We start from the raw sequence: 20,096 nt of genomic DNA on the forward strand, positions 1-20,096 counted from the left end.
ACATTGTGTTTGTACCGTTTGAAATCTCTACTGAAATCAGTAGCAGCAATTTCATTACTCTGTACTTTTTCCTGTAGTGTGGAAAAAGCAAACCCGTACATCTATAACATTGTTTGCTTATTATTATTATTATTATTATTATTATTAATTCAAGACACTGAGTGTCTTTTTTTTTTTTTTTCCCATACATAAATCAAAATCATACAGAATTATGTTTATGTGATTCTGGGCCTAATGAATTTTCATAACCATCATTAAATTATTACCAAAAAAGAAAAAAAAAAAGAATTATAAGTTTAAAGGTAAATATGTATGCAAATCTCTTCTATCCCTATCTAATTCTAACAGTAAACGTAATTTAAACTCTTGTGGAAAAGCCATCAACTTTTACCCAAGAATGTCACTGATAATTAAATGTAAAAATGCTCACATTAGCACAGAAAATCAACATTTTGTACATGAATGTGTGTAAATGAAATACACAGCCTGGAATTTACAGTATGTTCCAGTACAGCTACGGATAACTGCAAGGGGGAGCAGGAGAAGGGAAGGAGTTCGGCTGTGGTGATTAAAGTGCATACACGAAAAAGACAAGTATTTTTTCAGCTGCAGCTGTGTTTTATGTGGAGAGCACACACAAGGCTCTCTTCACTTTTTTTATTGGAATATTTAGGTGCTTGGGTAAAAGGAGGAAGTGAGATGGCTAAATGAATAGTGTGTGCTCATGAAGATTCAATCAAGGAATGTCAGTTCAAAATAATAAAGCCTCAGAAGCAGGCATAAAGGTTGAATAGTCCAAATATTTGTACACATGTACTTATGTCCAAAATTTAATCTGATAACCTGTCTTTAAGGTTTTCCAATCCTTAGAGCTGAAAATGTCATTTTAGTGGCCCAATTAGCTTAATAGTTGCTCAGGTGTTATAAAAACTTACTGATACTGAAAATACTTATTTCCTACCATCATGCTAAATTTTATAAAGGTGACAAATATTATATGTGAAAATACAATATCCAATATATGCAAGAAAAGATGCAAAATTCTAGTAAATATCGTGAAGTGTCATTAGCTCATTCTAATGCTTCTCATATATGAAACCAATTCACTTAATGTTAAAAAGTTTGTTGTTTGTATGCAATGGATTTGTTCAACATTTCTTACAAACATTTTTGTATGCCCACCTGGTACATATGCTGACTCTGCTGACTTCACACCAGGAGAATATTTGCCTTTTAGTTTATTTATATTTGCTAATTCCTGTATAGAATGAAATAGTATGCTAATGAGGAAAGAAGATGTTGCTCTAGTCTCTTTATCTGTAATAAATAACATTTAAGTGAGTTGGGTAAGTCACAGAAGATTTATTTTTAAATATATTTTTATTTTTAAATTTATTTTCAAATTTATTTTTAAATAAATCTTCTTTTAAATAAAGAAGATTAATTTTTAAATACGTTCGGGCAGGCAATAATTTTTCTTAAAAAATGAGAAAACTGCAATCATTTTTGAGCAGAACTTCTTTCTAGAATTGCTTAATTCAGAAAGCTAACACTAATGCAAACACAATTAAATAGTGGATCAAGAAGACTCAATAAGTCAGTGTCTGAAGATCTTCATTTCTCTATAGATACACCAGTACTCCACAAAAGTCTTCAACCTCCCTATCAGCACATCTTTGAGCCTCAGCTGAAGGCACCACATCTGGTAGGAAGTTTAGCTTTTTTTATGGAATGGAAGCTATTCAAATTCATTTTGGAATTTTAAATAATCATATCTATGTCTCAGACTTTTGATTTAGGAGGGTTTCAGAATTTCTGGATAGTGGTGGGGGGTGGGGAGGATTTGGAAAAATCCTGATGTACCTCTCCACCTTTCTCTCAGTCCCAAGTGAGAAATACTTTTATTCTAAGAATCTTCTACCTCGTGCACAGAAAGCTCCGTAGAGCTAGAGGAAGGAGTGACTAAATTTGACTGAGGGCATTAAAATTTGGCTGTTTGTTAATTCGTCTCAGCCATACTTACTGTACAATAATCAAATTTTAGAGGGCTGAAAAACACACGACACCCAACACAACATGTTCTGTACTGCATTAGGGAAATCTGCAAGATAAGTCACAAGAATAACTGTATTATAATTCACATGGAAGAGCTTGATATTTACATTCAATTCCAGAAGACTATGGCAACTCAGCAGATCAGTTCACATAGAATTTAAGCTTACAGACTGTGTTAAAAGGCTTCTGTACCCCATTTTTTTGCTAATGTGTTTAATGTATGAAACAATATTCCATATATATTTTAATAATGATTTATATTTTCATAATATAATATTCCTGGTCTGTTTTCTCATCTTCCTAGAGACCAACAAAAAGCTAAGAAATAAACAGGGTTTCTTTTTGTATTCTCTCTCCCAGGTTTATAAGGAATGGGAAGAAAAAAAAAAAAAAAAGCTTTTGAGGTATATGGTAATTTTTATTCAGATGAATTATAAACTAACATGGTCTGACTGTTCCGAAGTATAAAAGAAATGGTGTGTTTTTCTACTGAACCTAGTTTACCTGTCAGTTCCTTAAGGGATTGGACACCTCATTAACACCTACTGCTACACAGGGCAGTATACACTACACAAATACCACTAAATATTGCAGGATCTACTCTGCCCGCTGTAGTCTAAGAGATCTATTATCATCTGTAAGAAATGATCTGCTTCTGTAAAGAACAAGAGTACCTGTAAACTTCATCTGTTAGATTGTTAATGTATTGTTGTATTAGACAGACCTGGAGTGGGTCCTAAGCACTAATGCAGTGTGGTAAAGCACAGATTTAAAGTTATAAAATGTCAGAAAAGTAGAATATTGGCAAAAAAAAAAAAAAAAAAAAAAAAATCCACCATTATTACTTTCTAAAACTAATTCCTTTGATAGGGTAGGAAAAATGCCCTCAAGTCTATACATACATATATACATACTCTTTGCCACTAATTGCAGATGAGGGAGAAAATTAAGTTAAATTAAGTCCATGAAGCCTTTTTTCCACTCCACTGACAGACTAAAAATGACACAGCATTTTATGACATGACTACTAATTTAAATGGGAGAAGGGACAAAAGCAGAGACAAAAATAAAGGAACAGGAGAGTTCTTCCACTACACATGGAAAGGGTGAGTCCTCTTTAAAAAGCACAGGCTTTGAAAACAGTGTCATCAACTACTTTCCAAAAAGAAATTCAGTTCAGAAACAGAACAGTTAGATAAACATAGCTTAGCTGTGTCAAGAAAGCTGAGTACCACTTGGTACTCCAAATTGTTTTTTTTTGTTTTGTTTTGTTTTTGGTTTGTTTTCCTTTTTTGGTTGGTTGGTTTGTGGTTTTGGTTGGTTGGTTGGTTGGTTGGCTGGTTGGCTGGTTGGTTGGTTGGGGTTTTTTTGTGTGCTTTGTTGTTGTTTGTTTGAGAAGTCTGGGCTATCTATACAGCAGGAGGAGGTGCTGTGGCATAAGAGGCAGAATTATAGAGAGAAAAAACAAAGCAGTGACTTCAGGAAAGCAATAGAACAATGTGACTCACCTGCAGCCAAGAACTCTTTCCTGAGGTCCTGCCATTAAGCCCTGATTCCTAAATACAGCTATAGTAAGAAGGGTCTCTCCTGAAAAGCTTAAGCAGCAGCTGATGTGGGAGCTCCTAATCTTACATTTGAGATTTTTCTCCAACATGATTTGCAAACAGAGAAATATTAATAAAACTTACTTGCTACATGTAGTCACTACATGAGGATTGCTAGCAACGAAGCACTCAATGTGAGAAGGCAGCTTACAACAGGGGCAACAAATGATGACCCTGAAAACAGAGTCTGTAAGTAGCCTGTATGCTCTCTAGTAGTGTACCACTACGAACTACACATGTTAAGGTGTTTGGAAGATATGCTGTTGCTTTTTCCAGCAAAGAAATACGTCAGAGGAAAGTGGTTGCATGAAGTCTGTCTCCAAAAGGAAGAGGTGCCACAGGAGCTGAGCTCATCTGGAAAAAACACTGGAATGCAGGATCCAGCTCTACTGGAACACGGAGGGTCAAACCACTAAACCTTCTACCTGGTGCTTCTGCTGCAGAAAGCTTCTAAGACAGCACATACCACTTAAAGTCTTACACCATAAGCCAGAAAGAACTACAGTAGGAAAGCACCCATCCATCTAGTCCAATAGGACAAGAATTTAGTGATCCCTGGTGAAAGCAAAAGAAAACAAAACTCAAGGCCTTCTACCAATTTTAATTACCCAATTTTAATATATAATAGTTTTATAAGAAAATATTCCTATTTTGTATTGAATACAAACCACTGAGATACAATCTGAGATACGATACTGAACTAGCTGGGCTTTTGGTCCAATCTAGTACATCCATTCCTACACAATTTTGTCATTACTGCTTCGCATGAATGCTTAACATTTGTTAAGTGATTTCAAATTTAGATTATGTTCTCTAAAATTGAAAGCACATTAAAATAAGCAATATTTCCTATTTCTCCACCATTCCAATTACAATGACTGTAATATTAAATATGTCATGGCATGCAAGTAGAAATTAAATTTACAAAGTTGATCAATATGTTTTGTAGCAAAAACATTATATTTTGTCAGTCAAGAACACACTCTGTATCCTCAAATTAAAAAAAAAAAAAAAAAAAAAAAAAAAAAAAGGTAACAAAGGTAACTAACATTGAGATATGGAAACACTACAAAATTTCCCTTTCACCTATAACAGTCATTATAAAAATTGATTATTTCTTCTGTCCTATTCATGTTGTGTAAAAATATCGTGTATGATAAAAATATTTTTGTTTGTTTTCTAAAACTGCACAATATGTGAAATTACTCCCACGAGGTAAGAAACTTTTTTGCAATCGTTTTGCAAGGTCTTTTACAATACAAAACAAAAATCTGTCTTTTGTAAACTACTATAGTGACCTCTCCTGGTAGAAAAATATATGACCACCAAACATTAACACATTAATCCTCAAAGGAGGAATTAATTACACCTGACCCATTTTATAGTTTATTTTTTAATGCCATATCCTCAAAGATTTTGATGTAATTTACAAATCAAAACTGACACATGAACAACTAGAACATTAAAAAAACATTGCAGTCTCCTGCAGTATAAGCAAAAGCTTATGCAAGAGGTTTTCCAACTTCTTCAAAATAAGTTTTTCAATAAAATCACCTTAAAGCTTAGAGGGGAAAAACAAACAAACAAACAAACAAAAACTTCTTCTATTGGGGAATTAAGGTTTTGGACAAATTAAAAGGATAAAATGAAGGAAGCCTGAAAAAGAAAATGGATAAGCATAACATATTCAGGAATTGCACATAGTATTTCTTCCTTTTCTTTCTTTCTTTCTTTCTTTCTTTCTTTCTTTCTTTCTTTCTTTCTTTCTTTCTTTCTTTCTTTCTTTCTTTCTTTCTTTCTTTCTTTCTTTCTTTCCTTCCTTCCTTCCTTCCTTCCTTCCTTCCTTCCTTCCTTCCTTCCTTCCTTCCTTCCTTCCTTCTTTCCTTCCTTCCTTCTTTCTTTCTTTCCTTCTTTCCTTCTCTCTTTCTCTCTTTCTCTCTTTCTAAAAGAAACAGTAACATCTATGGGAACTTTAATGAAAAATACTACTAAATACTTTAAATACTTTTTTTTTTTTTTTAATCTCAGTTAGCTACTGTGATCTTAGAATAGGGCAATTTTAAGGTTAATGGTCATGCCAAAAGTTCACGATAACACACCAGGCAACTCAGAGAACAGCTGTAGATATTCCATGCTTTTGAATGACCACTCAACAATACTAATTGCTGAAAATATTTAAATTTCTTGTATGATATGTACACGTATATGAGAAAGAGCCATAAGCTGCTTATACATGAGGAAGCAGACATTCATATAAGTTTGATTGCCTCCAAGAGAAGAATGTGGCTGAAGATGCATGACTTCGAATCCTACACTAAATAAAATTCTAGAGCATCATTTACAGAATGAGGAGTATAAAGGGAAGACATACATAGAAGTCACAAATATTAAAAGTCAAAAAGAACAGTTAAGTAAACAGAATTTTGGTAAAGAAAGGCAACATGAATCAGAACTGATTTGATTGATCTATTTGAACTCAAGGTGAGTATTTCAATGAGTGAAAGGATGAAGAAGTAAAATGCTTAGAACTCTGGGAAATAGAGTTAAGGAGCACATATGAATAACATTGGGAAAGTAGCAGACAAGCACAAGTAATAATTAGGAGTCAATTCTGTCACAGAGATTGAACAATGTTGACTAAAGATTAAGTATTGACTGTAGGGAATTCCATTATCACTGCTCTTGACTTGTATATGGGAGAAGGTATGAGAAAGGTAAGCAAACCCTGAGAAATATCTCCATTAGTGCCATAAGTGTCCAGAGAGTCATTAAGGAGGAAAAAAAAAATCATTAGTATTTGAAAGTTGCTTTTTTTTTTTCTTTCCTGTTTTTACCAGAAGTATTAAACATACTTTTTAAAATTAATTTTAAGTGATACCTGAAAATCTGATGCTCTAATGCATGTTGGGTACAGGCTTTATCATGTGGTGTGCCAAATTTATAAGGCATGAAAGCCACATTCCATCCCCCACCCCCAAATCTTTACTCTTAGCGCACACAATACACTCTGGTTATCCACCTTCTGGTACTCAGGCGTGACATGGTAATTTTTTGAGGCAATATCACAAATTAGTCCAATAACCTCATCATCTTGATGTTCCTATGCTGAACTTGCTCCAGTTTTTCAAAGACTTTCTTGCAGTGGTGAACCAAAACTAGGTGCACTATTCTCGATGTAGTAAAATTAGCCCTAAGTAAATGGGTATAGTCACTTCCCTTGTTCTACTATTTCTAGAATTCATTGCTTCTCTGCTTTTAGAGATTGACTTTAAAGGCCTGCTGGTTGTCCTGAGCTTGCTGACCTTTCAGAGATGCTATTCCTGAAGTCTAAGTTTGTACTCCTTTCAGTATCTTGAATGGCATAATATCCTGATTGCTACAGCCAATGCAATGTCTTTGATTATTATATCCCCAAATAATTTTCCTTGTAGATCTGAATAGTAGATACAACTGTTTCATTCCCAGTTGTTCCACTCAGTATCCATACCTAGATGTTAACCCTGAAACACTAAAATCTCTAAGATCACTTGCATCTTACCGTGTTGCTCTTTTAATAAGTTAGCTGGATGAAAGTCCTCCACAAGAAGAAGAGTACATGCCCCAAAATTTTAAGTTGCTTAAATATGACTTTGCCTGCTTTTTTTTTTTTTTTTTTTATCCTGATTAAACAGTCCATAACAAACTCCCACCATAATGTGGCTTCCACCTATTCTACCTGTTGTAAAATCCTGATTTGGTGCACCAAGTGTTGGAGAATTAATTTTATACCTAACTACTGGAAGAACAGTCCATCACAACTCTTTTAAGTCCTGTTTCTATACATATACATAGGGAGGTGATCGTCCCCCTGTACTCGGCTCTGGTGAGGCCGCACCTCGAGTACTGTGTTCAGTTTTGGGCCCCTCGCTACAAGAAGGACATTGAGGTGCTTGAGCGGGTCCAGAGAAGGGCGACGAAGCTGGTGAGGGGCCTGGAGAACAAGTCCTACGAGGAGCGGCTGAAGGAGCTGGGCTTGTTCAGCCTGGAGAAGAGGAGGCTCAGGGGCGACCTTATCGCTCTCTATAGATACCTTAAAGGAGGCTGTAGCAAGGTGGGGGTTGGCCTGTTCTCCCACGTGCCTGGTGACAGGACGAGGGGGAATGGGCTTAAGTTGCGCCAGGGGAGTTTTAGGTTAGATGTTAGGAAGAACTTCTTTACTGAAAGGGCTGTTAGGCACTGGAACAGGCTGCCCAGGGAGGTGGTGGAGTCACCATCCCTGGAAGTCTTCAAAAGACGTTTAGATGTAGAGCTTAGTGATATGGTTTAGTGGGGACTGTTAGTGTCAGGTTAGAGGTTGGACTCGATGATCTTGAGGTCTCTTCCAACCTAGAAATTCTGTGATTCTGTGATTCTGTGATTTTTCCCAATACTTCATGATTTAAATATCAGAGCAGGTAATAAGAAAGCAGATGTAAGACTTGGAAGAAATCCTCCATTTTGATGACACCAGAACAAATTGGCAAAACTGAGCTGCATATTGATCCAAAAAAGCAGTGTGTGAGGGATGGCTATAAGCAGTTTTGTAACTGTGACTTCTGAAAAGAGAACTTAAACTGGCTGTATACTGAAAATAAGTATTTGAAATAATTCTGCCCAGGATGGTGTTTATGAACTTGTGATATGGCCTCACAAATTACTATGTAATGCCTGAGTACCAGAAGGTAGATAATCAGGGTGCATGGTATGTGCTAAGAGTAAAGATTTGTTGGTAGGGGGTGGAACATACTTCTTTGCACTTGTTTCTCCAGACATTGTACAAGAACTTTCTCATGTAGCAAGTCCTGAATACAGACAGACAAGCTCTCAGTGGTACAGATCAAGGACATAGGAAAACATAGGAAACTAGAGACTCTTTATTGTACCACAGCACATACAGCAATCTGAACTGTATATATATACATGTATAAATATGTGTAAATATATATAAACATTCATTGTGTACACTGCATGCACCTTGAAAGGATAATGAATACAGATCTTTATGGAGTAAGTTTTGTTTAATTGAATGGAATAATCATTACTAAACTGACTGATTTGGTGGATAGATGTACATTTTAATAGCAACTTCTTATGTTCATGAGTTTGGAAAGAGTTTATGTTATGTTATACATAATGATTTATGTAAGGGCTTGTTATTCTGACACTTTAATAACTACTTTCTACACAACTTTTATTCCTTTGAGCTAAAGGTACATGTTTGTAACTCAAAATGTAGAACTTGAGCAAACTTGTTTCTAGAAGGTGGAAGAAAAGAACAAAGCAGTCAATCCACCTCTGTATTAAAGCAGACAGTAAGGCCCTATGAAAAGGAAGATGCTAGTGTATATCAGTGTAGACAAATGCATTTACATTAGTGTATGTTAGTTAGCAATAGGGTAATCTTCTGCTGCATGACCAATTTGCAAGCATTACTGCCACATTCCCACTAGAGTGGGAAAAGTTTCAGAAAGATGCTAAGTCATACAAGTAAGACTTGCATGAGGAATAGTCATGGACTAATACACACACACACCCCCCTTAAACACACATGTAGGCACACCACAGCCTCTGTTCCAGAAATGGCTCTGCAGACAAGAGGAAGAATCCTCATATACAAAATGTAGTTGTTACATAGTGGGATGCAACAATTTGTTTCCTAAAAACATATAAAGGCTCCAGTAGGTTTTGGTCAGCTGCTATTTTTGTTAGCAGCCAAACACTCCAGCAATATCTTCCCCAGAAAGGGAACAATAAAGACAAAACTGGTAATTTAACAAATGCACTGAGCAGGTCAAGTGCAAAGTCCATTTATATATTAATAATGTGCATAAAGCAAATTAATCCATGAGCATAGATGTATACATCTTGATCATTCACTGGGCCCAAAAAGTCATGCTCTCTAAAAAGTCTTGAGAGATGTCTTGTAATCGCAAAGTGTGATGTTTTTACCCAGCTGGGCAGCTGAAATCCATCCACCACAACCACTTCTCACTCCTCTTCCTCAACAGAAAAGGGGAGAAAATATGATGGAAAGGCCATACAGGTTGAGATAAAGACAGGGACATCACTAAACAATTACTGTCATGTGCAAACCAGACTCAACATAGCTCCCTATCATATATAATATAATATAATACAATACAATACAATACAATACAATTTATTGTCTATCACTAGCAGAGAAGAGCAGTGAGAAACAAAAAGCAGACTAAAAAGACCTTACGCCCATCCACCCTCTTCTCTGTCCTCCCCGTGAGTAGCGCAGGGGAACAGGGAATGGGGGCTGTGGTCAGTCACTCCTTTACTGTCCCTCTGTGACCCTGCTCCAGATGGGGTCCCTCCCATGGGATGCCATCCTTCCAGACTGCTCCTGTGTGGGCTTCCCACAGGCAGCAGCTCTTCAAGAACTGCTCCCACATGGCTCCATACCATGAGGTCCATCCCCCAGGAGCAAACTGCTCCAGCATGGGTCCCCCACGGGTGAGCAACAGCTCCCCCCAGACTCCCTGCTCCTGCGTGGGCTCCTCTCCATGGGCTGCAGCTCTGGCCCAGGACCTGCTACTGCGGGGGCTCTCCATGGGCCGCAGCCTCCTTCAGTCTGATCCTTATCTATATTTTCCCATTAGGTAGGGAAAGACAGCAAGACAGGGTAAGGCTCTGTCTCATTAGCCTTCTTAAGAGTGAGCAAACACAGCCTAAGTCATCATGGAATAAGATCTAATAGTTGCAATTATAGCTGAATTGTGATTGCATGCTGAAATAGAATCAGAGATGACTACTCATTTTCTTTCAGCTAAAATTGTGGTGTTTGGCATAGACTGTACAGACAGTCCTCCAAACACATGTATGCTTCTCTTACAAGCTAGTTACACTGCACATTTTTGACATGAAAGAGCTGATAGGAATTATGGTAGATTACCATGGGTTTCTGGGAGAAATGTAAGGGTTAACTGCGGAACAAGGGAATACAAAATGCCATCCAGATCATGATGGGTGCAAGCAAAACAAGATAGTTTAGCAGAATAGTTGAAGACACAGGAAAAAGGCACCGTAGAAATACTAGTATTCATTTTAGTCCCATAATTCACTGCTCAGTGTAACAGTCCTGCAGAGGCAAAAGTAGAAGCTAAGCTAAAGGTTCGTATCCCAAGCCAACCCTTTCATGGACAGTAGTACCTCACATTAACGCCTATTCTGACTGCTCTCTTCCTTCTTAGAGGTGTAGCCTTTTTACTACAACTCTTGATAGAATCCATTTAACATACAGGTCTTCAAATCTCACTTTAACATCAGGGTGTTGATAATGACCTATGCCAAAATGGATAAGCATGCTAAACCTGAACAGAATTTTAAGGTCAGGATGTCCTTTTCACAGTCAGTGAACACAGAAGCTTTTAAACACCAAAAACAATCTAAAGAAATGCTTGTGAGATGGTATAATCAGGATATGCAAGTTTGAAAACCATGATTGCTGATTCATTCAGTCAGCATATCTCTATCTCTACTTTCTTAAGAATAGTATTCATTTTTAAGAGGATTTTGGATCTATCAAAAATTAGATCCAAGATTACAATGAAGAAAAGGAAAGAATGAAAGTGTCCCAGTTTTGAGGACAGCATGGCACATTCATAAATCTCATGTAAGTGTGTTTACAAATAGATATACAGCAATGGAGAATGAACATTGAGACAAGAAGCTTATTTTAACCATGGGAGTATCAACACAAGAGCTGAAAAAAGAGACAGAATATTGCTAGAAAATTTGGGAGGTCATGAAAGTGGTACAGAGGGCTTCAACTGAGACATTATATTTGATTCTATAGGTTATAGGTGAGAAATCACATACTTCATAATAGTCTATCAGCAATAAACTCTGTCTGCCATAGCTACTTTGACATGACTTCTTTAAGTTGGTTCGAGTCAGGTGTCTCTAATTTACCTCCACCCCATAATTCCAACAGTATTAGAGAAGGTGCACCAACAAAATTATGCAGTCATGTAGACAATTTGGTAGGCTAATTGGCAAATCTCAAGGACATGGAACAGAAGCCATATAGCTGAGATTTAGAATTGCACTGCAAAGGAGGGCTAGTCCTTTGAATTATTCTAGTGGTGGTATATCATTGTAACATAAACGTCCTCAGAAGCATAGAACACCTCTCCTTTTTTTACATTAAGATCAGTCATTTCCCTATAATGCATTATCCAGTTGAAACAATTTTTAATCAGAGAAATTAATTGTACAACCTAAGTCATAGAGGATGTCAAATGAACAAGCAGTCCCTTTTGCTTCTTAATGTCCCCAAACTTTTGCTTGATTTTTGTTTTGTTTTTCCATTTACAAATTTATACTTCTAAGAAACTGTGCACTCATGATTTTTGCAGTAAGAGTAAAATAAACCTCCTAAGTCATCTGTATATATACACTTCAACTTCACAGTCCCTCTACCAAAAGGTAGAAAGAACTTAGAAAGAACTTTAGGCTTAGCCCAAAATAAACACTAAGGAAAAAACAAAACAAAACAAAACAAAACAAAAACATAGAGACAGTCTGTTCTTCCAGGGCTTTCGATCTTGTTTTTAGACTGAAAGGGTACAGATAATTTGGATAGGCATTTGCTATAGATGGACACCAATAAATAAATAAATAAATAAATAAAAATAAAACCTAAACCTTTAACCTATCTGAATACCACTCCTCTTCACTTTTTGTTCTGTCAGTGTTTATTAGCATGATCCACTGTGTCAATGTTACTGCCACTTTATTTATTTACCATTTTGATAAAATGGTAAATTTTGTCAGAGGACAAAAAGGAAAAAAAAATAGTCACAGGAATTAAAGATAATACAATGTTTTTACATGGAACAATTAAATTTCTCTTACAGCTGAAAAAAAAAATATATATATATATATATATATATATATATATATATATATATGAACCTTCCAAGAGCAGTGCCATGAATATGGAAAATATTTAGTACTACGAGAATAAAAACCTCTTTCAAACGGTAACTTTTAAAAGCTCAAGACAAGGAGTTTTACTATTCCTACTACCACAGAAGTGAACTTATTTTACCACATGTAAACAACATTTTACAGCATGTCTTTTCTACATACGTACAAGAAACAGTATTTCCCTTTAAGCCCAAGCAAGGACCTTAAATAGAGCAAATTTCCCACATATGGGGAAAGTTTATTGCTATGGGGAAGCATAGCAATAAACCTTCATCAGAAACTGTGGCTAAGCAACACATTCAAAGCCTCAAATATTATAGATTGGCCTTAACATTCAAATGCAGAGCGAAAGAGTCTTTTTTCTTTTTTTCTCTAGAAATCACTTTGATTGTCAGAGACTTGAAAATATATGTTGGTTTTTGGAGAGGGGGATGGATAAAGGTTTGGGGCTTTTTTAGGTTTCACACCTAATGTTAAGTTATCTTACACCACCCAGATACAACATGAACATCAGAAAATTAAGTCTTTGATAGAAGGTTTCAGTGGCTTGAGGACACACCTGCAGTTACACCTGTTACTAACGTGCCATATTTCCTCCAGTGACACATTATCTAAAATTGTATTTGGCATGACACCTCACACTCTGTAAGAAAATACAAACACATTTAAGTATCTACAAGTGTCACATGATATCCTTCTTGTCAGGTTTTATCAACTTTCAACATTATAATTTTTAAGACAACCCTTCTCAACTTTTCATCTACTACAATATACCTTCACAACTACGAAAACACCAGCATGACATACTAGTATTTATCAGCTACTGACTCAGTAATAGGGCTGTGCAAAGAATTGCACATTTCTTGAATGAGGAGAGAAATAAATCAATTTAATACTGAATTTGATCCAATAGATGATTTGGTCTAGTCTTGTATCTTACAATGCTGGCAGTCTCCACTGTTCTCAAGCAGCTCAACATTAAATCTTTACTAGTATTAGTGTTTGTGGTGGTGGTTATACTGAACTATAATTGCTCTGCATCCTTCGGTGAGGATGAGAAGATTACATATGAATGGCAGAAGACTGCACTTAGTTTGACACTGAATATGGCTTAAAGGTTAGGCAACATTTGTCACGGAATTGAAATTAATCAAATCCAGAAACAACTCAGGGATACTAAAGATGGCTTAGTCAACTGCACATGAAAGCCACATGTACTAATGTAGTCTAAGCCACAGAAAAATAAATAATAACTTATTTATAACTTATTTTTGTTTTCAAACCAGCTGGAAAAACAAAATCCATCACATTAGAAAACTTAGAAGCATTTAACAAAAAGAAATTACAATAAAACTTGTGAGACTATCACACTTTGAGAAAGGGGACCTGAGTAGCTGAAATCCAGATGTTTTGAGCAACTGTTTAAAAGTGATTTACTCCATTTTTAACAAAGGATGCTTTATCATTCTTAACTTTCTAGAAATAACAGAGGCCATGGGGGAGCAGAGGAGGAAAAGTCTCTGAGGTCCTTACAGAAATTATTTATACTTCAATTCCCACCTGCTTCAAATTAATACTTCAGTATATATGTATTTTGTAACAGTTCATGAATTGTCAATAGATGGAAATTCACATTTTTAAGACACTTGGTATCTCAGGTCTAGTAACACAGTTCAAGTACATTTGAGTACAGCATCGCTAGTAGGTCAAGGGAGGTGATTGTCCCGCTCTACTCTGCGCTGGTGCGGCCCCACCTCGAGTACTGTGTGCAGTTCTGGGCACCACAGTATAAAAAGGACATGAAACTGTTGGAGAGTGTCCAGAGGAGGGCTACGAAGATGGTGAAAGGCCTGGAGGGGAAGACGTACGAGGAACGGCTGAGGGCACTGGGCCTGTTCAGCCTGGAGAAGAGGAGGCTGAGGGGAGACCTCATCGCAGTCTACAACTTCCTCGTAAGGGGGTGTCGAGAGGCAGGAGACCTTTTCTCCATTAACACCAGTGACAGGACCCGCGGGAACAGGGTTAAGCTGAGGCAGGGGAAATTTAGGCTTGACATCAGGAGGGGGTTCTTCACAGAGAGGGTGGTTGCACACTGGAACAGGCTCCCCAGGGAAGTGGTCACTGCACCGAGCCTGTCTGAATTTAAGAAGAGATTGGACTGTGCACTTAGTCACATGGTCTGAACTTTTGGGTAGACCTGTGCGGTGTCAAGAGTTGGACTTGATGATCCTTAAGCGTCCCTTCCAACTCAGGATATTCTATGATTCTATGATTCTATGATTTCATCTCTGAACTAGCCACTGATAGTTCAGATAAAAAGTAGTAGTGATAAAAGAATTGTTGCCTAGCCACTGTGAAATCAACAAGAAGCCTCTGTCTACCTCCAAGTGAGATGTTTTTTTTTTTATTGCAACATCTGTTTTTAAATGACTACTTAAGATTTTAATAGCAAGAAAAAGGGTGTTAGCAAGATAAGGATGTTACATAAACAACACAGTGACTTTATGCTTCTGCAAAATACTAAGTATAATACTTAATGCATGCTCAAGAAAAGAATGATACACGGATGGATTACGAACAGCCCCATGAACTGAAAAGCACCAACTTCATAGTCAAATGCACAGAAGTGTGATAAAAGCTGTTCCTTCCTGTTCAATATACTGGTAAACTAGTCTAACAGAAATCTCTTAGAATTATATAATGAAACATATAAAGGGTTGGATGGAAAGGGACCTTAAAGATTATCTAGTTCCAATTCCCCTTCCACAGACAGGGATACCTTCACTAGATCAGGTTACACCAGTCCTGAAATTTGGGTACTTCAGAAGAGTGTGGTTCTTGGACAGTTTTCACCAGAAGACTTAGAAAAGTTTTGTTAAAAAAAATACATTCCCGGCATGGAATATTCTGTCTCATACTGCATAAGACAGCAATCACCCATTGCGAACACTGCAGTGTACAGTTTCATGCCTTATGTAAAACAAGTATATAAAAACAATCTATTGATCAAGTACTCTCTTAGTTTAATAATCATTCCTTTTAAACTATGAACTTCCTTGGAGTAAAGGCAGGTAATATTTTAAATTAAGTATCATGTTTTGTATGAGGATTTTTAAAATTATCTCCTTTGTTCACCTAAAGCAATTCACAGTTAGCCACAACTTTCCCCAAAAAAGTGTATTTCCCCAAAAAAGTTCACTTACCATCCAGAAAAGGGTTCCAGTGGCAAATTCAGAATAATGCTCTATAGTAGACAGTACACTGAATATTAAACAAATCAACACCAAGAGAAATCTGTAAAAAGAAAACAGTGGTTAGTGACTTGTTAAGTTGAATTGTAAATGTAAGTCTCGTTTTAGTTCTTTCGTTCTTGTAACATTTTTAATCACAAGTATTTTGAATTTAATCAGTTCATTCTTCCTAGTCAAATAAAATTATGCTCTGAATGTCTTCATTTTACATTCCATAACTTAAGAAACATGGAATAAAAGAACTGAAAGGATGTTTGGAAATAAAGAGAATATTCTTCTCAGAAAGAGTGGCTAGCCATTGTAATGGGTTACCTAGGGAGCTGGTAGAGTCACCGTCCTTGGAGGTGTTTAAGAAAAGGTTGGATGTGGTACTTTGGGGACGTGGTTTAGTGGGTAATATTGGTGTTAAGGGTATGGCCAGATGATCTTGGGAGGTCTTTTCAACCTTTCTTAATGATTCTCTGATGTTAAGTCAACAGATCAAACTCAAATTATCATGTAGAACATTCCAGAGAAGCTAGTAGTAATGAATGTTTCATGTAAAGACACTGATTGATGTATAACTCATGCACTTTGGTAGAAAGCTATAATATAATAATTAAAGAAAAATTAGACATACATGTATGACTAGAGTGAGGATTGGTAACTTTGATGAAAACTGTTCCATTAAGTGCATTCCATAAACTTGCAACATAGATAGATACAGTATGAACAGCTACTAACACAGTATTTCCAGTATCATTATTCAGATCAAGAAAAAAAAAATCTCAAAATACATATTCCCACTTCCCAAAATTGTGTTGTCTGCCCCTCACTGTGCACAGTGGCCATTCCTAGGCAGAGGCTGTGGGGGCAGCCACCGTTGCCCTGGCAGGCCCAAGGCGGACAACCTTGACTCAGATAAATGTATATATTTATATGTACATAGATTTCTACATAGAGAAATAGATATACATAAATAGTATATAGCCTACAGACTATAGAATTGTGGTGGCTTGGTGTTAGCCAGCTGCCAGTTGCCCCCCCACCTGTTCTCTCACTCCCTTTCCTCAACAGAATGTGGAGAAAAAGTGTGACCAAAAAAAAAAAAAAAAAAATCATGAGTTGAGATAAACACAGAGATATCACTTGCCAGTTGAGACAAATACAGAGAGAACACTTACCAGTTACCATCATGGGCAAAACAGACCTTACCTGGGGGAAAATGATTTTATTGCCAATTAAAGTAAGTTTGGATACTGAGAAATGAAGACAAACTGAAATATCTCCCCCACCCCCTTCTCATGCTCAATTTTTCATTTCCAGCTCCTCTACCTTCTTCCCTCACACACACCCTGAGTGGCACAAAGGGATGGGGATTAGGGGATCCAGCCATAACAGTTCCTCTCTGCTTCTTCTTTCTCCTCATGCTTCCTCCTGCTCCAGCATGGGTTCTTCCTTCAGGACAAACCTGCTCCCGCATGCTTTCCTCCACAGACCACAGGGAAACTCTAGAGCCTACAGCACCTCCTCCTCTCCTTCTCAGTCCTAAGTATCTGCAGGGCTGCTCCTCACACTCTAACCCGTCTCTACCTGTTCAGTGGTTTTGCCCATCCTCAAACACTTTTTCCAGAGGCATCACCATCTTGGCTGACCATCCTAGCCATGTCCTGCAATGGATCCATCAGAGCTGAGCAGAACCAGCCAGAATCAGCACAGAACAGCACCTGAGGCACCAAGGGGAGCAGTCCTCAGCCTATCAGCCCCCAGGTTTTGTCGATCCTCTTGGATTGGGGACCAAGCTATGCATGACATCACGGTGGCCTCCTGATATCACCAGGGACCTCACTGAAGCCTTTTCCAAGGCCTCCAGCAGCTGGGCGACAAGATCAGGGTGATCATCATGTTCCCTCCTGCCCAGAAAAGGTTTCTAGCAGCTATGAGGCAGATGGAGCAATCATTGGAGAGAAGAAAGGATTGCATGGTCACTGAAGGTACACACACTTTATAGTTAGTGATTTCTATAAAGCTGCACAGGATGAATCTTTGTGATGCTTATCTCAGGATTTTTTTTTTTTTTTTTTTTTTTTTTTTGTGATTAGATTCTGTTCTTAGTCTGTTTTTAACAATTTCTGGCTGTTGTGGATGTGAAAGTTAGTTCTTTGAACTGTTAGTCTCTCTTCAAATCTTATTTAAGCAATGGGGAGCAAATATTTTATCTGAAACAGTTGCTGAAACAGTTGCTACCTCGATAAGAGAGTTTACATTTCCACTGGAAGTACAGGCACTTCATGTATAAGCTTGGTTACTACAAAAACAGTTTCTGCTGTGGGTTTTTCATAAAGCAGCACTGTGGAATGGAAGGGAAAAAAGATCACATAGATCAATCTATTTTTTAATTCTTTTGGTGATGAGTTGCAAAGATAGTGACCCTGTTTACTTGGGGTCTGATTGAACTGTGATTGAACTGTGAGCTCTGTTGGGATAAGAACAGATATCCACCAATAAGTATTTTGCTTAAGATATCACTGTAAAATATATTTCCAGATCCTTTCAGGTTATTATGGTATCAGATAAGGTGATAACTAAAGAAAATATAAAAGTGCTAATGCTTATCATTATAAGTTTGCGGTTTCTGCAAAAGTAAAGGACTAGCCAGTCTAAATTATTCCAGTGGAAAAATTTCATGATTCAGAAACTGAACTCTGGAAAATCAGACATGCAATTCCATTATGCATGCCACAGGAAACAGGAAGCAATAATAAATGCCATTCTTTCTAGCTTTGTAAATTATAGCTCACAAAGGATTAGACAGAATACTGATATTTATCTTAATACTTAAAGTTCTTTATTTTGTTGTTTGTTGTTTTGTTGTTGTTGTCTCACCCTAACAAACATTTAAAATTCTTTTCATGTCTGTCTAGCTGGTTCATTTCAGTACTTGCTAAACTAGACAACAAAATCAAATTTTTATTTAGAATACTGTTAGCTGCAACAGGGGAATGATTTTAGGTACTTAGCTTTACAGAGGTGGCTTAGATGTTGAAAACTATTCTTTCCTAGGCATACAGTTCAGGGCTTTTTTTTCTATTTCAAGGGTCAGACATCTAAATCTATTGGTAGAATTAATTAAAAAATAAAAATAAATAATAAAAAAAACTACTGCATTGATTTCCAAAGGGGAATCGGAAATGTTTCAGTATGTTTTTTTTGTTTGTTTGTTTGTTTGTTCTCTGAAAACTGATCAAAGGTGACCAAAGTACCTAAATCCAAGAAGCAACTTTCTGAGGTTCCATCTGGATGCCTTTAGTAAACCTCTCCTGATACTTACCTGGTATCTGGTTCTCTTGAATTCTATTCTATTATTGAGGAATTCTATTCCTCAATATGCCCTTCATTTGCTATGTCTTAGCTGAGAGACACCTGGTAAGATTTGTCAGCACGGTGTAGGAGAACAAGCCAGACCTGTGCAGCCAGGAGTACAAAAGAGACAGGGCCAATGAGATGTGTTTACCACACTTCCTGAAAATTTAAATCTAATTTTGCAGAGTCTCATATATTCAGGAAGCAGTTTCACCACCTCTGATGGTGTTAACAAAGAAAAATGTGTTCATGGAGAGCATCTTAATGATGTCTAGTTCTTCATTAATGGCAAATACCTGTAATTATAATGTCTTTAGAAAAAAAACAGGGTAAAGTGGTAAAGAGATCCAGATAACACACCATAGTCAGGGAGTTGTTAGCAACACTTCAGAAGGGGCAGATTTTAGACATATTCTCATAATTTACTAACTACAGAGCCCAGCACTCCCAACCTGCTAGTTATTTCATTTCAAGGTACCCAAGTTGCTGAGCATACTATTCAGCAGTTTTGCTACAACCATAAATTTTTATCTCTTTGAAAATGGTGGTATGGTACAAGGGGTAGATAGTTCTCTTCAAGTTGTAATAAAACTGTTATATCACTTCAGTGAGCCGCTACACTGACCAAAGAAATGAAATTGCTCTTGTGTGTCCAAGTCCTGATGAGCCAGCCAGCAGAGGGGGCAAAAGACACACTTTCTTGCCTAGGTGCTATTACTGCAAAGGGATATAAAAAAAATAAAAAAAATAAAAGACGCTGAAACACTGTCAAATGGAAAAGAGCACGTCAATAAGGAGCTTACAGCACAAACAACTGACACTTGAAGCACTTGAAGAGTCTAGACATGAGTATACACGAGTCTTTAGC

At 37.0% G+C, this 20,096-nt stretch overlaps 1 protein-coding gene across 10 annotated transcripts in view; it reads right to left on the reverse strand.

The window, feature by feature from the left end:
* Positions 1 to 20,096, reverse strand: part of LOC137843444 (potassium voltage-gated channel subfamily KQT member 1-like) — a 519,382-nt gene that overhangs the window by 474,686 nt on the left and 24,600 nt on the right. For 8 of the 10 annotated variants that reach the window (XM_068658748.1, XM_068658740.1, XM_068658731.1 and 5 more), the window contains exons 3-4: positions 15,839 to 15,929; positions 2,024 to 2,101 (exon numbers count right to left, since the gene is read on the reverse strand). In XM_068658748.1, the coding sequence (XP_068514849.1) occupies positions 2,024 to 2,101; positions 15,839 to 15,929 (169 nt within the window). The remainder of the gene's footprint in view (positions 1 to 2,023; positions 2,102 to 15,838; positions 15,930 to 20,096) is intronic. The other 2 variants (XM_068658766.1, XM_068658757.1) reach the window with 1 other exon arrangement.

Source organism: Anas acuta, chromosome 1 (assembly GCF_963932015.1).
Source record: "Anas acuta chromosome 1, bAnaAcu1.1, whole genome shotgun sequence".
Lineage (NCBI taxonomy): Eukaryota > Metazoa > Chordata > Aves > Anseriformes > Anatidae > Anas > Anas acuta.